Source organism: Syngnathus acus, chromosome 3 (genome assembly GCF_901709675.1).
Source record: "Syngnathus acus chromosome 3, fSynAcu1.2, whole genome shotgun sequence".
NCBI classification, from domain to species: Eukaryota; Metazoa; Chordata; class Actinopteri; order Syngnathiformes; family Syngnathidae; genus Syngnathus; species Syngnathus acus.
Genome location: NC_051089.1, coordinates 9,757,631 through 9,776,961, shown reverse-complemented (window position 1 = coordinate 9,776,961; position 19,331 = coordinate 9,757,631). Strand labels below are relative to the sequence as shown.

The 19,331-nt window shown below is 41.5% G+C and overlaps 1 protein-coding gene and 1 long non-coding RNA gene across 4 annotated transcripts; one reads left to right on the top strand and one right to left on the bottom strand.

Moving 5' to 3' along the window:
• Window positions 1–63: 63 nt before the first annotated feature.
• Window positions 64–15,478, bottom strand: mindy2 (MINDY lysine 48 deubiquitinase 2). 3 transcript variants are annotated; one of them, XM_037248208.1, is made up of 10 exons: window positions 14,613–15,478; window positions 13,956–14,013; window positions 13,804–13,868; window positions 9,777–9,935; window positions 9,506–9,608; window positions 7,835–7,977; window positions 7,062–7,235; window positions 5,461–5,640; window positions 1,478–4,665; window positions 64–1,248 (listed from the first exon to the last, which is right to left on the bottom strand). In XM_037248208.1, the coding sequence occupies exons 1-9, from the start codon at window positions 15,453–15,455 to the stop codon at window positions 4,468–4,470; spliced, it is 1,923 nt and encodes a 640-aa protein (XP_037104103.1). In that variant the 5' UTR covers window positions 15,456–15,478; the 3' UTR covers window positions 64–1,248; window positions 1,478–4,467. The 3 variants fall into 3 exon arrangements, with proteins under 3 accessions (XP_037104103.1, XP_037104104.1, XP_037104105.1); XM_037248209.1 differs by having other exon boundaries at window positions 5,467–5,640; XM_037248210.1 differs by lacking the exons at window positions 64–1,248; window positions 1,478–4,665 and having other exon boundaries at window positions 5,518–5,640; window positions 7,044–7,235.
• LOC119120933 lies at window positions 7,448–14,715 on the top strand. The gene is made up of 5 exons (XR_005097592.1): window positions 7,448–7,825; window positions 8,751–8,904; window positions 10,922–11,140; window positions 13,349–13,462; window positions 14,620–14,715. It is a non-coding gene; the product is annotated as an uncharacterized LOC119120933 (long non-coding RNA).
• Window positions 15,479–19,331: the final 3,853 nt, after the last annotated feature.

Sequence of the window (19,331 nt, the reverse complement as noted above, 5' to 3'; positions counted from 1 at the left end):
CAACCTTTTGGCATTTATGCCAACTTTTTGTTTGTTTTCCATTTCAAATGATGACAGCAGAAGTTGAAGTGATGATTGCGCTTTTATTGGCAATTCTAATCAGGTTGAATGTCCCTCGTCTATAAGGCATTTAGTTAAATATATATTTACCACCATATACATAATGTGACTGCAATGTGAAAGGCTACATACATTATTTGGTCATTTATGTAAAGAGATAAAATTAGCAGAATTGAGTCTGTTGTTGATACAAGTGTTTGCTGCAAAAACATCATTCGGGGTCCAACAGGAAATGAAAAGAATGGAAATGAGAAGTAAATCATTTCTGTCAACACAAAGCTGCGTTTCCCCTGGAAGTGCGTTCAAACTAACCTGAATGTAGCAATTTGCAATAGTCGCCAACAGCCACAACATGAAAACAGCCCTTTTTGTATGTTAATAAATTAAGAGTTCAGCTGGCTTAATATTGCTACCAAGTTTTGATAACTTTTGGCCAGTAGTCTTTTTTTTTTTTTATATTCTAAAAGGTACCCAAAATGACAACAGTGCCCTTTGCACACTTATGAGCCATACAAAATGAGGTATGTTGCTTTGCTGTTAGTGCATATCAAAAACCAAATGATAGCCACTACTCTTATTAGTTTCCAACGTGTCGAAATGCACATTTTACAGAATTGACCTCACTTTTTTTTTTTTTACAAGGCAAACGATAAACACATTGACACACAGTCTTTCCTATCAACTAATTTGTCTTCACAATGAAAGTTTGGGGATGATGACTGGGATGTCAAAAAAAAAAAAAAAAAGGCTCTGCTCACTCATTCAAAGCAACTCCCACCATCGTTTCATTATCAAAATGTCTCACCAAACAAACCAACAGCACCATCAAATTGGCTATCAGGTGATTAATAACAAGTTGGCACTCACCTATAAATTACATTATGCCACTATAGTGTTTTCAACTGAATTATATGTGTTTTTGTCATTTTTCATTACAAAGGCAAGATTACTTTTCACAATTTATATTATACTGGAAATTTTGCCGAACCCTGTTGAAAGGAGGCTTGTATTAGTTTACAATGAACCCCTGCTATTTCAGCCGTGACTAATTAACGCCCTCCAAATGGTTTGTAAATGCCGAACATTGTAGTGAAATGGCGGCAAAGCACTACGTGAAGCTCCTCAATCCACTTCAACATAGTTAAATAACACCAAGATTGCAACAAATTACTACCTGAAGCTACTCAACTCACATAGTTCCTCGGTGCTAAGTTGTCACAAGATAATGGCAAAGTGCTTCTTTCGCTAAATGAAGCTCCTCAACTTCAACATAGTTCATTGGCACCAAAATGGCAGCAACTACACACTTACATTTAGTTCCTAACCCTCAAGATGCCTCTACACGAATCTCAACTCACTTCAACGTAGTTCCTTTGTACCAAGATAGCGACTACTTTTTTTTTTAAAAAACGCTGACCTCACTTCAACAGAGTTAATTGGCATCAAAATGATGGCAAAGCCCTACGTGAAGCTCTTCAACTCACTCATTGGTTCCCTTTCAACCAACACACAAAAAACAACAGGGGTTCATTGTACTTTTTAGGTAGTCCGCATGCATGAGCAGCTTAAGTTTAGAGTGAAGTCTACAAATCAAGCGTGCTCCATCGTGTGTGCAAGAGTAGTTCAACAAGACTGCAGGCCAGAGGAAGTGCGCCCATACAAAGCTTGAAAAAGAGCTAGCATAGTATATCTTCACAAGAAGGCCTGAGTAGTTGGCATGTTGGTGGATTGTCTCACACTGCTCGGACGCCTGGATTTGTCCTAGAAAAACGTCATAAGGCGCCTTGTACTTAAAAAAAAAAAAAAAAAAAAAAAACCCCGTCCCCACCCACCTCTGTCCTCTTGAGTCAAGGCATCCGACTGGAATGTTTTGATATAAAAAGGTCTCAGGAGCATTCTCTTGCAGATGCATGTCAGAAATATATACAGTCTTGGCGAAATGCATCTGTATGGAAAGCCGTTTAAGCATTTCTTCCATATCCACCTTAAGATCCATGATGTGCTCGTGCGCTATGGAGGACAAATGTACCTTTACCTGTAACATTTGATTTCACTGCTATATGACACACAAGTAGGGCAGCGCTGACATATAGTCAACTACATGTTACTAGTGAGAAAAAACAAGTCAAGTGTACTAAATGCTGAAAGGGATTTCCATACATGTATGTGATTGGCTACAGCTTTACATGACCAGGGTTCTACTTCTTCACCTCGACACAACAATGGGACAATAGAGAGTTCATTCAGTCGCCAACGTCCCGTCCGGTTGTGCCACAGAAACATTTGGATAATTATTCACCATGGTAAAAGTCTGGAACTAGTATTGTGATAAATGTTTGGCTCTTCTCCAAAGTGGCCGAATACTTTACTCGACAATACACAACATTCAAAGTGAGCAGACCGCAATGACACACATATTCATGTAAGGCCAAACTGTGCTAAAATAAAAAAGGTACACCGTTGTGGGATCAGAACCTCTTCAGTGAGCACACAAAAGCTCTGCATTGTGTTTCCAAAACAGACAAACCCGAATATTCAAAAGGAGGATTTGGGCCACACTGAGTAGCAAAGAAACCCTTACGATTTGATCAGAATATACTCAGAATTTCACAAGAATTTGGAACAGTACGACCATAAATAATTGTAATGTTACAATTAAGCCATAATATTACAAGAATAAATGTAATAATTTTAATTAAAAAGGTGGTAGAATTACGAGATTAAAGTTGTGACAAAGAATAGGTGTCATCTTACATGTAACAGTGAGATATAAAACAAGTAGGAAGCAATCATAAGGATGGCGTCGTAATGTTTTGAGAAAAAAAGTTATACGTTGGAATAAATAGTTGTAATGTTACAAGAATGAAGTCATGAAATACATGGAAAAAGGTTGTGTGGTGTTACAAGAAAAAAAATATAATTAAGAGAATAAGGGAGGGAAAAAGTAAAATTATGAGAATAAGTTTAAAAAAAAAGAATTATTTTTTTGTTTCGTGGATTATTACATCATTCTGCAATTTTTCCTCTAAAATATTCACGTTATTCTCGTGCTATCACAGCTTCATTTGTATACTATATGGCATTTTTTTATTCATATCTTGACTCCATTCTTTGCCATTTTAATCATGTAATTCTAGGATTTCTATTTTTATTGCAGTATTTTTCCCCGTGTGGCCCAACAGTCCTTAGTAGAGAAGAATCCCTTACAAAGTCGTTTGAGCATACTTGACAGCCATCTTGAGGTCCATGTACTTGTCCACTCTTAGTTCTCACAGTTAAGACAAATCAGCTGAATAGTAGAATGAGCACTTCGACAACTATATGACATTCCTGCCTGCAACTGCAACATAGACAGTTGTGAATTGCTGTTGAGACAAACCTGTACACTAGTTGACATCTGTGTCCTACTAAGACTACGTGAAGCACGAGATGTTATCAAGTACAATTTTATGTCACTGGTAGCACACATTTGTCAACCAATGCATAGTTTTGCCTCACTCGTAACAGTTTTCCTACTATTGTGCAGCTGGCTACTAGTGTGTAACACGTGCCTAGCGGTATTACTAGCGCAGCACATTAGTTTACTAGTCATGCTTGTTTGCATACTTGTAGGCCAGAAGTGAATCTAGCAGTGGAAAAAATCCAATTCTAGTGAGACTCATTTTATTAGCAGACTGAATTGGCTTACTAGTGAGAATCAAGTGTGAACTAGTACATAGTAGGGGTGAACAATTAATCAAATTCAAATTGACATTGCAGTGTAGTAGAATGCAATATTCAAATTGCTTTCCACACTTTTTAGTGTAAAAAGTTAACTGGCAACATTAAGAAATAAATGTTGGCATCAACAAGCTTACTTACATAAAGCAGATGAACTGTAAAAAACAAAAAAACAAAAAAAACAAGACAAGTTCAAAGGTTTGTCGTAACGAGAACGCGAGTGACGTTTAGTTTCCGGAAATGATGTATTTTCCTAAAAAAAAGATTGCCTTTGTGACCAATATAATGCAGTATGGCAATTGGTAACAAAGTTCCGCTGACTCGGTCAAAAGATCCCGTGGGGGGAGGGGCGGGGGGGCGTTGTGGTCCGCTGAGGATGGAGGCTAGCAGGCACCAGTGGTTTGGGAAGCAAATCCTCTTGTGAGCGTCTCCGAGTGTGTCTCCTTCCTTCGCCAAAAACACGCACGTATGGCAAACCCATTGAGCATTTAGTCCATATCCTTCATATCCAAGGCCCATCAACTAGTGAGACTATTTGGCAGCGTTGAACAAATGCTCGCATGGCTTCATGGAAAGCCCTTTGACCATTGCGGGCTACTAAATTGTCCCACTGGTTACTAGCGCGAGGACTGAATATGACGCAAATGAACTATAAGCTCAAACGGCTTGCCATACGCTCGCTTGACGTTACAAAATGACACATTTGTCTTTCTCCTTGGCTTCCTTCTTGGCCTTGCGCTCTCCGCTAGACGACTGTTTTCCCGGGCTGGCCGTGGCCTGGCCAGCGGCGGCCGCTGCTGCGACCGTCTCAGCGCCAGCTGCGGGACCATCGACTCCCGCTGCCCCTCTGTCCGCCTCGTCTCTCTCTGCGGCCTCCTGCTGAGCCTGCAGCACACGCACGACCACAGGTATCATCCAACCATTTTCTATACGACACATACTTTGAGAAACATCGTTATTCCCAATACTTGCTGTAAATGTAAAATATTCCACTAACTGACTGACAGAAAATGACCGTATTTTCCGGACTACAAGGCGCACCTAAAAACATAAAATTTTCTCAAAAGCCGACAGTGCGCCATATAGTCCGGTGCGCCTTATATATGGACCAAATTCCTAAATTTAAACTGGCCCGAAGCATTGTGTCATGAAATCAATCATAAGTGGCCCGCTGAAGACTATGAATCATGAATCAAAAAGACTATGGATCATTATTTTGTGATTATAAAGTAATTTATTGCGTCTGAAGTTGAATTAAAAAAGATAAAATGGAGAATGATTTGATTTGGATTAAAAATCTGACATGATGCATTAATGGTGCACCTTATAGTGCGGTGCGCCTTATATAAGGACAAAGTTTCAAAATGGGCCATTCATTGAAGGTGCGCCTTATAGTCCGGTGCGCATTATAGTCCGGAAAATACGGTAGCCTTGATTCAATGAATAACAATGTCAAACAGAATAATTCCCTGCTCTCCCACTAGCCGGCCCAAAGTACAATAAACCTGTGTTACAGAATAAGAACTTTGTGCTCGAGTAAACAGGCCCAGATTTTACACTCTTCATAGCAGCAACCCCCACTGGGATGCAGTGAAGCCCTTAAGCGCTTGCCTCTGACTCGTTTTCATCTGCCTCGAGCCACTTCTCCTGCCTGCGAAAAAAAATTACGCATAAACACACCTGCGCCTGCGCCGCCGCTGCCTGCTCTTGCTCCTGTTCCTGGTAGTACTGCGATGCTCGGCGGTCCTCCTCCTCCTGCAGCTTCTTGGCCAGCTCCAGGTCGCTGATTCCGGGCAGCTGCTCCCACTGCAGATCCTGACTCTGCTGCTCCTGCTGTAGTGATAGCGCCATCAGGTAGTCCTGACGCGCACAAGCATGCGGTTAAATCACAACACGCGATACGTAAATTTGCTTTTAATCTTTTCGAACTGTTTGTTGCCAAAATTGTATTGCGGTATACTACAATTTTTATTTAATGTTTATGGAACAACACTTGTATACAGATGACAAATATTACAGGAGAGATATTTTTTATCATCCGCAAAGAATGATGAAGCGGCTAATGGGGTAATTTTGACCGATAATGTGTACGTATCTTTCCATAGGTCTTTATTTTTCTGCCCCAAGTTGCCAGGAGAAGCAGCACAATATTGATCGAAATGGAAACCAAATTAAACTGCCTTAGAATAACTTTTTTTAAGAGCGTCTGAAACAGAATAATGACATTTTTATTCCGTTCAATGAGGAAAGTTCATTTAAGATGCGAGTGTATTGAATTACTCGGGCGATGGAAACAATGAAACCATTATAGTAAGAGTAAAGTTGCATATATCCAATTTTGTTACAAGTGCGTTTAAACTGAGTTTTGTTTTGTTGGTTATTAAATCATTTTGTTCAAATAGTGTTACTTAAAGAGCCGAGGTTTTGTTTGTAAAGAATTTCAGAACCACTGACCTAGATTAACGATTCAATTAGGCAGCTCTCAGTATGATGCAGTGCCCTTCCCCGCACACTACAACCAAAACAATACACATTACACAATACTGATATATCTCCCGTTTGGATCTCATTAGGTTGTGCAGCTGCACTTGACGTTTAACGTACGACATATTCTCTTCCCTCTTGGTTACAATCTTGGTGTAAACAACCTAATTGTACCGTGGGTCTCATTAGTGCTTGCTCTAATCTAAAGGTGTTGATTATACCTTCAGAAATTGATCCCCCCCCCGCCCCCCAAACCAGGCCTGTCTGAGTAAACAAGTCATCTATAACGTCTGCCTGAGCTATTGTCTGAGAATTTGTCAGCAAGTTCTGCTTGAAACAGATGGCTTTGAAAACAGCAAAACTGCAGAGGAGACAAAAGCCTGATGAATAATTAAGGGGCCACGGAGAAGCTTTGGTACATTGGTTGGGGATTTTAGGGCTTGCAGTAGGACTATGGAAAGGAGGGCGTCAAATTATAACTCATCTATTATTGAGAATTTTCGACAAGCGTGCAGTTGAATTTGGGAAGTGGCAACTACATTTCCATTTGTTATTTTAGCCCCACATTGTCAAGGCTTGGAGCAGGACTGTATCCTATGTCTGCCAGAGGGACTGCAGATGTCTTAACCACTAAACAATTATGCCGTACAGAACTGAGTCATGTAGCTTCCTAATCCTATTCCTACATGATTGATCTTTGTTTTTGTTACAGTTTTTGATGGCGTAACAAGAACATCCTGGTTGCAGGAGAAGTAAAATTCCGGTTCTGCTGGCCTTGCCTGCATCAGTGCTCAGACCTGGTCTATCTGATCCTGCTGTCCTCGGTACACCGTCTCCGGGTCTGACGGAGGCCTTAACCGGAATTCGGAATCGCAGAAATTGCCATCTCCGTCCACGTTGTGAAGACTCTCCCACACGACCTTCTCTTCTGTCAGGAAACCTTGATCGGTCACCAGTAGGTATAGCTGACCCTGCCGATAAAACATGCACAGGAAACAAATGTACCGGTTTGTTGAGTTTTTCAACGTACGAACTAGGTATGTTTTTTTGGAGTTTCATTTGTCCAGTGTGACCGCATAATATCTGATGGCACCAGTCTACAAATGAAGTGAAACAGCCGCCTGAAAATGCCTGGCCTGTTCATTGTGCTGAGGCACAAGTTACACACGGTTTTTTTTTTTTTTTTTTTTTAAGATAACGCACAAAAGCTTTGCCTGCATTGGCAGTGCCAATGTGTGGTAGTGAAGAGTTCAAAATACAGAAGAAAAAAAAGTCACTTCCCCTCCTGCACATAACAGGAAAAGTCTGCTCCAGCTGCACTGATAATATAGCCAAGCAGCTGCATGCAGTTCAGCTTAGCAGAAGCACACCCATTCATAATTGTTACATGTAAAAATACAGCTTTTTTTAATTATCACTTTCAAAACAGTGAAAGCCAGACTGTGAGCTTCAACCAAGAGGAAAATGTGAGTAATTACTTTCAGTTTTCCCCCCAGATGCTACTACTTGGAGAACAAAAACATCAAGTGGATGGATGGACGGATGCTCGTCTGTACTTAATGTGATTTACCTTGTATTTAATCATGGTGCTGAAGTGGTTATTCCTGAAAAAGACGCAGAGTTCACCCTCCTGCACGGTGGATGTGAGCTCACACAGGCCGTGGTATGTGAGCTGAGTGGCTGTGCTGCTCAGGAATTGCTCTGCCACAATGCCTGCCACACACAGGTGCAGAAACAAGATTGCAATTGTTAGCAAAATAATACATAATATCAGTGCTTCAATCAAATCTACAATCCTAACACCCTGATTTATGAACATGGGCCAGAATCTACCACCCATCTCCCCCCCAAAAAACTGCAGCAGTGCCTGAGGTAATTCAAATTTCTGTGATGATCATATATGATTGACACTGTCAGGGAGGTATTCCTTTCAAAAATATTATATAAATATATCATTTATTTTTAGCCGTGCTAAGAAGGTAAGCTTTTCATTGATCTTACCTAATTTGTGAGCAGGATTATGCAAAAAGTACTTTTTCTTTTTTTTTTTTTTCCCCAGAAGACTGGCTCTTGGCTGACCTTTTAGATGAGAATACATTACATTTTAAATATGGCTTAAATAAATGGTTCACAGTCATTCAGCCTATTTTTTTTGCTTGACTTGCAAGCAAAATGTTTTGATCCTAGCACTATATCACAACACTGAACTCAACTGCCACCCCTAGTTGCAGTTAACCACCAAACTAAACACAAATCAAAGAATGAATTTTTTTTATGTCAAACAACCACATTACTTTGCAAGTCTGCTGGCTAACATAATGAGAATTGTCATTGACAGGCTAAGTAATAGCATCTATGTGACGGTTTTAACCTATTAAGCAAACTGAGGTAGCAAAACATGGCATATATTCTTTATCCTCTGCCAAGAATAACTCATTTGAAGATTTGAGACTAACTCCGTGCACATATGTGATTCCTTTGCACAGGTACCGTATACCTAATGAGGATGGCATCACTCTCTCACATGACAAGTGTCCCAGCAAGGAAAGAATGACTTGTGTAAGTGGGTCACCAGTGTGGCGCCACTCTTACGTCTCGCTTTGATTTGGCCAGTGGTTTGTCTCAAGTGGCTTTGCAAAGGTGAGTCCATTAGAAATATGCACTGCAGAAGAATGTGCCTCCCAATGAACTGATGTTATCTATCTCTCAGTTCTGCCTCAGCGTTGTTTTGTATTTGTGAAGCAATACATGAACTATAAGTTACCCAGTAAAATACAAACATGGAGACACATGAGGAGGTTCACAAGCTGCATTAACATTCTACAAGTACAATTCCTTTTTTTTTTTTTTACAAATCTGGCCTCTTTCCTATGTGCATATAAATCGAATATGTATACGATTTATTTGTGCACATTGGACCTATACGTCATCCAAAGCCCTGTATGCCCTCCACACAGGCAGGGGAGACTAGTAACGATTGTCCGTAAATTTGCAAAGTTGTTTAACGTAACAGTATTGCCGATATATATGACTTAAATTTATTGTCACTTGGAATATGAAGCATAAAGCGGACATTTGTGGGTATAGCAATACTAGTTTTAAACAAATGGAAAAGTAGTGGCAATATTTCATGGACAACAATTAAGGGGCGGGGGGGGGGGGGGGGGGGTAACTTGTAATGTGTTGCAGTGTAAGACAAGCGGGGAAGAAGCACAAGGAGAGCCCAGAGAGATGTATTGACCTTCGCCTGCCAGCTCACTGTTGTCTGACTGTTTACAGGATATTATCTTCTCCACCAGCTGGTTGTAGCTGCAGTTGCCCACTGCCTTGACAATGTCGCACATCTGCAAATGAAGATAGACATTGTGGAGAAAGAACAGTTGCCAAGAACTGATGCAAAGCTACTATTAGTCATGACAAAAAAATGCAGAGTTGAAACAAGCAACCTGACTAGTATGAAATAGCACAATTATTCTAGCTCATTTCCACTATTGTGAATGAGCCAGCCGTACCTGGGGGTCCACTAGCCAGCCGTGGTAGAGGGGGATATCCAGCAGATCGAACACAATGCATTCTGGAGTGTACTCAAAAACTCGCACGCCTGTGAACTTCACATTCACATCCAGGCCTGTCTGGAGCTTGTGCAACACTGCCATGGCGTCGCTCATGTTCTAAGAGGAAGAAAAAAGAAAGGGGGGGGTGTAAAATATGTTTGCAAATGTCCTATTTCGATTTAACACGATGACTGATGCAATGCTGAAATCAGAGGATTTGGACAATTTTTAGTTAAACAGTGGCTCTAAATGTTAACTCGAGTATTAAAATAGTTTTCAATGAATTTGATCATCAGTTAGTTTTCAATTAATCGATTAATTTTGACACCCGTAGGAAATTAAAAGACACAAAAAGGTGAATTCATGAATAGATGGGGATTACGGTAAACCCACGAATGAATATGCAGTCATGAAGACACGTTTTTTTTTTTAACAGACATGAATAGCGTCCAATACGAGCAGTGTACATTCTAGCTTGCACACTGACAGGATAACAGCCCATTGATTTTTCAACCTTTACAAGAAACCATTAGCTGCTTGGCGGTTATTGCTTTCAGCCGTAGCACAGCCTCTCTTCCTCGGGTCTGTCCGGTTTGACCATGTGATGACATACATGTGACATGATAATGTCAATGATGATGGCTGTTGAGCCATTTAGCCAAGCAAATCAACAGGATGATCATTAGAGAAAATTGAAGCCGGAAGAAGAAAAGAGACGTGCTAGTAAGACATGATTTGATCACTGACTTATCTTTGTGTAATGCCTGCATGTTCCATCTGTGTTAAATAGGAAATCATACAAAATAAATCTCTCGAAGTCTTGCAGCTACTTACTGCACAAACAAAATACGCTGAACCGCTAAGATAATCAAGGGAGTAAAGAAGTTAATTTGTCTTTTAAACGTTTGAATGTAGCCAGCTGTAATCGGATGGCTTTAAAGTGAAGGCACGTATTATCGGAACTGTAGTTTTTGTACTTGGCAGAAGTAAAAAGGCATGGAATGAACAACCTACTATCTTTTTGAAAAACACCCACGTGTTTGAGAAGGTGAGCATTAAGCGGTGACTTTCATTGTTACTCACGCACACACCTTGTTCTGTAGGAGTACGAAGAGCAAGCGGCAGGCGCCCACACGGAACCTGATGAATCCGAGTCCGACCCATTCTTGCATTCAGCCCTAAAGCGTCTCCCTGCTGGCTGTGAGCCACGTTGCCATTTAAGTCTGGACTCAGGATAAGCCCTGCAGCTGAGGCCTACATCTCAGTTATGACTGACATCTGAGCGCTTCAACGTTTTCATTACACCGCTGGGAGGAAACAAGGTAAGCCAAATACACTGTACTGTACAAATTGGATCAAAAACAAGAGCCAAATCCAAAAGCCCTTTTCGGAGATAGTCATGCTTAGGTACCAAAATGTTTATTCAATAAAGGACAACAGAAACAGTTAACAACCACAGTCAGCGTTAGCAAAAAATAAAATCTAGCTTTTTCATCGAAAGTAAAAAAAATATATATATCAGGAAAACCAACTAGAACATCAAAACTGTATTTGGCACTAATCAGACTAGAAGCACTTGAAATGGTAGCAGGAGTGTTGACTATTTGAACATATGATTAGTTAATTCTGAATACAGCCGTATTCCGGTTATAAACGGGTGTGCAGACTTGCGCAACCACATTATTGTAATTGACTATTTTTAGTTATCTGGACAGAATAGATACAAATCTATATTATACAAATCTACAAAGATACAAATCTATATTATTTCTCTGGAAGAAGGGGAAAATTGATGAAAAATAAAATCTAATTGTATGCGTACTGTAGTGTTGAGGTGGAAATCCTTAATCGGACACATTTGAGAGTGTGCGGATTAGGACGCTCACGATCTTTACAGATGTCGGGATTAGCGGAAGTTTTATAATGGACCCCATCTGGTCCATTCAACATAGATGAGCACAAGCAGATGATATTAGCGCCGCATCACTTGCACTCATCTTGGCTTGTGATGGATCCCAGCTCCACAGGGTTATGAGCAACATGACCTGGTTTGAATTGGCCAATGTTTCTCAATTGGCCATTTGAACATTGTTTTGATATCCTTCATAACCAGCACAAGGTCCATATTAGGGCTGAAGAATTAATCAAATTTAAATTGTAGAATGCATTTGGCAAAATGCAAAGGGTCCAATGTTGAAAAGAACAAAACGATTTCATTCTGGTTGCTCTCTAGGCTCTTTTTTCATAAATATATGAGGGATGTAACAAAAAAAAAAATATATTGTATATTTTATTTATATTATACATCTGTCTAATGTCTAGTAGGTGCTTAAGCTGTACAGTCCACAACATGCTTGGATATTTTTTTTTATGAAACAAAAAGCAACAAAGCCTTTTTTTTTTTTTAATCGTACTGCAATGCATCTTTTGTTTACGCCACACTTGTGTCATAGTGAACTACTGCAAGTCAAAGTATTTGCGCGTAAGCTTTTGCAGTTTGATTATTCTTCCATGTTGTTCACTCCGAGTCAATAAGATGGTGCACTCTTTGTACTCATTAGTAAGACAATTCCGAGCAGTTGGAGAATGACTAGAGGACATTAAAAGAATGACTGTGTCAGAGCTGCTCTATTACTGGAAACTGGTTATTTAGTTGAACAACTGGAGGAATCCCCATGGGACACATTGCGGCCCTTCACGTCTTGTGTGCTGTAGTTTGAGCAAGAACTGGCTAAAGGAGACACTATTAAAATGAGATTTATAATGGGACATTTGCCGTGCAATGGTGCAGCTCAGCTCCACTGAGACCAATACACATCGCAACACCGGACCCTTCACTTACACAACTCCTCTGAGTAAATATTTAACAACCACTAAAGAGCAGCGACTGCTATTTTAATCCTCATACACTCGTGTGACAAATGACGTATGAACGTGAATGTAAAAATAGAAATGTTGTGAAGTCCCGGTCTGAACGCTTCAATCCAGCAGGCAATGAAAACAAAAGTCCTTTCAGAATGCAATGAGCAAACTCACAATCTGTTCATCAGTCGTTATTGTCATTTTTCATTTGGAATGTTGGACTTGCATCAAAAGTACGAAACAGAAAAGCAAGCCGGGAGACTAAATTGTCTCGCCCACTGTATACTGTGAAAACGTATTCAAAAAAAACTTTTTCAAAAATCTGCAATATAGCGGCGGCGCATAATGAGCCACGATATATTGGAAAATGGAGAGAACAAATGATTATTCACACCCTCGGACCTGAGCTTGTCTGCAGCAACGGACACCCACATGCATTAGAGCTCCCAGGCCAGAGTCTCGGATTAGCTTGCCATAATTACTGTGCAATGCAAAACTCGAGCCCCTCCCTAAAGACGACGCTGTTTTATTTAAGAAGTTGCATTTCAGCCCCGCTTAAATTTAGAAAGCCGGTGCCACTGAGAAACTGAGCATCAGCGAGCGAGCGAGCGAGCGAGCCGCCAAAAACTTCTCCTCGCTTTTAAAACGTGGCTTCAAATCATCCACAGATGTGCTGCTGGAGCAAGGACAGGCCGCAACGTAGGCAGCCCACAGGAGATGGGAGGAAGCAGAGGAAGCAAAGTGGAGCTCTATCTCCAACCCGACCGAGCGCCTCTCGCATGGTGAACCGCACACACAAAAACACACAAAGCAAACCTCAGTAATAGCCAGAGGCTGAACCCAGCCGTGCGTCTCCAAGCATTTACCGCCATTGCCAGCGACAGCACACACCCCTGACCTCTGTTGTTCGCAGTCTCCAAAGACGCATCTTATGTAATACACAGCTATGTAGAAAGAACTAAGCTTTACTGCTGTCAACTCTGCGTAAATGGTTGCACTCAAGAACATCCTCATCTCTACACTGTCAAAAAAAGGCTTAATTTGTTGTTGTTCTCCAAGGTACACTTTTGCATTATTCATTAGTCATGCTGTGCATTGATCAAGTACAGTAGTAAAGACTTACCTGTTCATAATTTAGTCGCTGGGCTTCAGAGATCTCTTTGGGTTTGGTTTCCAGGATGTAGTCTCCTGCAGGGGCACACAAAGATTGCTCAGTATGGCCAAGTCAAGCCAAATTTATTAATTACATTTAAATGCTCAAAGAGGAACACTCACCAAGATATTCCATCAGTTGCTCGGCTGTAATAATCTCCATCATCGGCGGCATCTTAACCTGTGACAGAGAGATACAAAGCAACTATGTCGGGTATGGTATAACAGGTACAGGTGTCATTTTCTTTTTTAAACTGCTTGTTCTCATTAGGGTTGCCGGCAAGGTGCAAAAGCTATTATTCACAAATAACATAACATTGTTCGTCTATTTTGTGACAGGCAGAACAATTATACGCTCTTCCACTAGATGGCAGAACGTATGATGCAGTCGTATTTACTTTTTATCCATTTTTTGTAACATTTTAGTTTAGCACGTGCTGTAAGAACGTGACGGAAAATAGACGATACTAGAATATTTCATAATGTTTGCAAGCAATAGGCATCCATTTTTTGACCCTTTCACCTGAAGTCAGCTGGCCCCAACTCAACATGACCCTCAACAAGATAGTGCAGTATAAAAATGGATGGATGGAAAGAAACCACTGCCTAACGTAGAATTCCGTTGTATTTAACTTTTTAGTACAACATTTGTAATTTTTTGTACAATACATCAGCTCGTTTTCCTAAATTCAAGCAGTGATGTTTAAAGCCTGCGCATTAAAGTGGCTTACAATGTTAATTGTTCTTTTTAGGAACAAGACCTCTAGGTGCATATTTTACCTTCCAGGCAAGCAGAAGGACGTTCATGATGGCAAGCAGCGGGCAGGGGCCGTTCTCGTTCTGGGTGATGATCGGCGTGTTCTCCTCCCTCCACTTGATCCATTTGATGTGGTAGATCGACTGGCCGGCCGCTCGGTCCTTGGCGCACGTCGCCTTGATGCCATCCAGGCCGAATTCGCCCTGCAGGGCCAGGGCCAGCCCTCGCTCCTCCAGGCCCTCGCTGTTCAAGTCCGAACTGGGGCACGAGTTGAGCTTGGAAAATGACTCGTCCAGTGAGTCCAGGCTTCGGGACTCGCAACCCCCGAGGCTGGCGTCCGGGTCCAGGTCGCTGCCGCTCGCCAGCCCCTCAGATAAGGCGTGCGGGGCGCTCAAGTCCTCTGGGATCGTCCTACCCGGGCATAGATGGGTAGGTTTTGCACGTTTGGTCGGTTCGCTTTCCTTCTCGTCCGCACCTGAGCACGGCCCGTCGGTTTGGTTGTTTACTAACTTTGAGGCACCACCCTCCTTGTCTGGATCCGACCCCATCCCGTTACTGATCTGCTGCTCTCCAGACCGCGAGTCCCTCGACTCGGCGTTATTCCTCGCCCCCTGTTCGGCCAGGACTTCCAGGACCTCCGCTATATCACACCTGCACGCGCCGGGGTTGGCGTGAAGGGTGCTAGACTCCTCAGCCGTGCTGTTATTACAGCGATCTTTATCCAGCAAAGTACTGAGGCGAGCCTCACTATTTGTGCTTTTCTGCGCCGCTCCTTTCCCACCTCCCGCTGCAAGAGCGTCGCCGGTGCCCGCCCCGATGGTGTCGCTCCCGACGGTGTCTCGATGCACGTCTGCATTTTTCTCCATTTCGATTGAGCGACTGTCGACAGATTCTAGCTAAATTGCAGCAGTAGATTCGGTCCAAAAGACGCCATGACAACTCTACCGGTGACGTCATCAGAATGAGATTTTATTTTGTAGGCCTGCTAGGGGGCGCTCGAGACGCAAGTCAGGTGCTGGTGCGTTTGAAGATCCTCGGATATTCGATGAGGTGCCTTCTGATTTGTGTTGATTACGACTTCACTTTTATATTTTCCTATCCACAACTCTGGCACCGTTTCCATGACTCGTGTAAAAGTGAAAAGTGGCCTCAAAGTAATTGCTTAAATAATCAGTAGGGGGGACTACTCAAGTACTGAATAATTGGATTCTGCTTTATTTGTAATTGGAGCATGAACATGAAACGAAAAAAAATACTCTATATGCAGCTTTAGATATTGCACAATATCAGTTTCATTAAAACAAAGAAAAATATATGACAACACTTGTGAAACAGCACAATCCAGGCTAATACAGTACAGTGATACTCGATAAGTTTAATATGGAGTAGGGTGATTTTCTTGACAAAACTCACAACGCGCATGGCATACGGTAGCTGTTCTTTTTGTTCATCTGTCCATTTGACATACCATGAATCCTCCCTCAATGCACAATTTATGGTGAGCTGGAGTACCCCAGGTGCGTTCAGGGACCACTCACAATCGGAAAACTCAATAAATACAACAAAAAGCAATGAGCGTTCGTGAGCAAATTGCAGCGAGTTCATGAAAGCATACAATTTATTGGCCTGATCATTAATCTCTGGCACAGATGAACCCATTCAAAGGAGCTTCACGTTTTGTGGTACATTACATGTTAACATTACAAATGTAATGGCTATATAGTACACTTATTATACTTTATTCTTAATTTTGATTGTCCCGTTTACATTATTTAACAATTATCAAAGCGACTCATGTATTTATTAATTTCCGTTTAATAAAAAGACAACCCTAGCCCTAACACCAGCCCTAACCCTACCTCTCGCCCCTCACCCTAGGCCCAAGATTTAGGGAGCTGTATGGTTTCATGGGGCAGCACACAAGCGACTGTGTTGCAAATTTTTCCATGATAAATTTTTTTTGGTACCACTGAGAATTGAATTCCGGTCGTTGGAGTGAAAGTCCACCGAACTAACCACTACACTATGGAACTTTAGCTTGACTATCATGGAAGGTACGTATATGGTTTTATGGTAGTGTTGGCTCGTGAGTGAACGCTTCGTTCAAAAGAACGATTTTTTTTCAGTGAACGAGAGTGAACGAATCACTTTAGGAAGTGATTTTCTTTTTTCAGTTCATATGACTTCAACCAGTAGGTGTCAGTAATGCGCATTGAAGCTGGTGCCACCTCGCCGTAAAACAAAACGAAGAAGAAAATGACGTTTCACGTCAGTCAATGAGTGAGTGATTTGCATTTCCAGTTCACCGCGAGAACGGATCAGTGACGGAACGTGTTGCGTCTCCCTCCTGGCGTGAACTATGTAAGCCAGAATGTCGATTAATGATTTGCCAAGGAAAGAAAGAACCACTCACTAAAACACTTCTTTTATGCACGTTTTTTCCAAGCTAACGGCTAACTTCATTGCATGAAGGGATGCGCCGTTATGCAACAACGGGGAGATTATGCTTCTCTTTGCGTAATCTTGATTTTATAATTTATTGTAGTTTTTCAATAACGTGTATATACGCCTAAATATTGTTATCCAATATATCTACTGCAATTTCACATTAGATTGCTGGTTTGAAATTTACTTTTTATATTATTATTATTATTTTAATAAACATTAAAACCTGTTAACTTGTCTGGTGTTTTATTCCTTGTTTTTATTATTTTGGGCATGAAAACAAAAATCTGCTTTATATGACAATATGTATATGTGTTTTACGTTGTGTAATATGTGTTGGTGTCCCCCAAAATAAAGAGCAAGTAGTCAAATACACATTCTTGACACGTACAAAAAATGCATAAAGTTATTAGGTACACTTGAAAATGGTGGTGTACCTAATGGAGTGTCCGTGTGACGTCACAGATCAACCAGCCAATCAGGAGGTGGGGGTGAGGGCGGGTGTGGCACTTTTCACTTTCAGTTCAGCTTTGGCCATGATTTTTCCCTAATGAAGTGGCCCTGTTATTAGGTACACCTAAAAATGGCGGCGTACCTAAAGGCGCGTCCGTGTGACGTCACAGATCAAACAGCCAATCAGAAAGTGGGGGTGAGGGCGGGTGTGGCACTTTTCACTTTCAGTTAAGCTTTGGCCATGATTTTTCCCTAATGAACTGGCCTGTTATTAGGTACACCTATAAAGGGCGGCGTACCTCATGGAGTGTCAGAGTGATGTCACAGATCAACCAGCCAATCAGAGGGTGGGGGTGAGGGCGGGTGTGGCTCAAACCAGGGGTGTCGACCTCCAGTCCTCGAGGGGCCGCGTTCCAATATGTTTTCCAAGTTACCCTCGTTAAACACACCTGCGTGAAAAGTTTTTGGTCATTTTCTCTTTTGCAGGAGCTAAAACTTTTCACGCAGGTGCGCTTAACGAGGGAATCTTGGAAAACATGTTGGAATGCGGCCCCGAGAACCTGTGACCTTTGACCATGATGTTTCCCTAATAAAGTGGCCTGTTATTAGGTACACTTGAAAATGGCGGTGTACCTAATGAAGTGTCCATGTGATTCCCTCGTTAAGCGCACCTGCGTGAAAAGTTTTAGCTCCTACAGAACGTGAAAGTGACCAAAAACTTTTCACGCAGGTGCACTTAACGAGGGACTCACTCGGACACTCCATTAGGTACACCGCCATTTTAGACTAAAGCTTGACACCTGTGACCTTTGACCATGATATTTCCCTAATAAAGTGGCCTGTTATTAGGTACACTTGAAAATGGCGGTGTACCTAATGGAGTGTCCGTGTGATTCCCTCGTTAAGCGCACCTGCGTGAAAAGTTTTAGCTCCTGCCGAAGTGAAAATGACCAAAAACTTTTCACGCAGGTGTGTTTAACGAGGGTAACTTGGAAAACATATTGGAACGCGGCCCCTCGAGGACTGGAGGTCGACACCCCTGGTTTGAGCCGCACCCGCCCTCACCCCCACTTTCTGATTGGCTGGTTGATCTGTGACATCACTCGGACACTCCAATAGGTACGCCTCCATTTTCAGGTGTACCTAATAACAGGCCACTTCATTAGGGAAAAATCATGGCCAAAGCTGAACTGAAAGTGAAAAGTGCCACACCCGCCCTCACCCCCACCTCCTGATTGGCTGGTTTATCTGTGACGTCACACGGACGCTCCATTAGGTACACCACCATTTTCAAGTGTACCTAATAACTTTATGCATTTTTTGTACGTGTCAAGAATGTGTATTTGACTACTTGCTCTTTATTTTGGGGGACACCACCACATATTACACAACGTAAAACACATACATATTGTCATATAAAGCAGATTTTTGTTTTCATGCCCAAAATAATAAAAACAAGGAATAAAACACCAGACAAGTTAACAGGTTTTAATGTTTATTAAAATAATAATAATATAAAAAGTAAATTTCAAACCAGCAATCTAATGTGAAATTGCAGTAGATATATTGGATAACAATATTTAGGCGTATATACACGTTATTGAAAAACTACTATAAATTATAAAATCAAGATTACGCAAAGAGAAGTATAATCTCCCCGTTGTTGCATAACGGCGCATCCCTTCATGCAATGAAGTTAGCCGTTAGCTTGGAGAAAACGTGCATAAAAGGAGTGGTGTTTCAGTGAGTGGTTCTTTCTTTACTTGGCAAATCGTAAATCGACATTCTGGTTTACATAGTTCACGCCAGGAGGGAGACGCAACACGTTCACTGACTGATCCGTT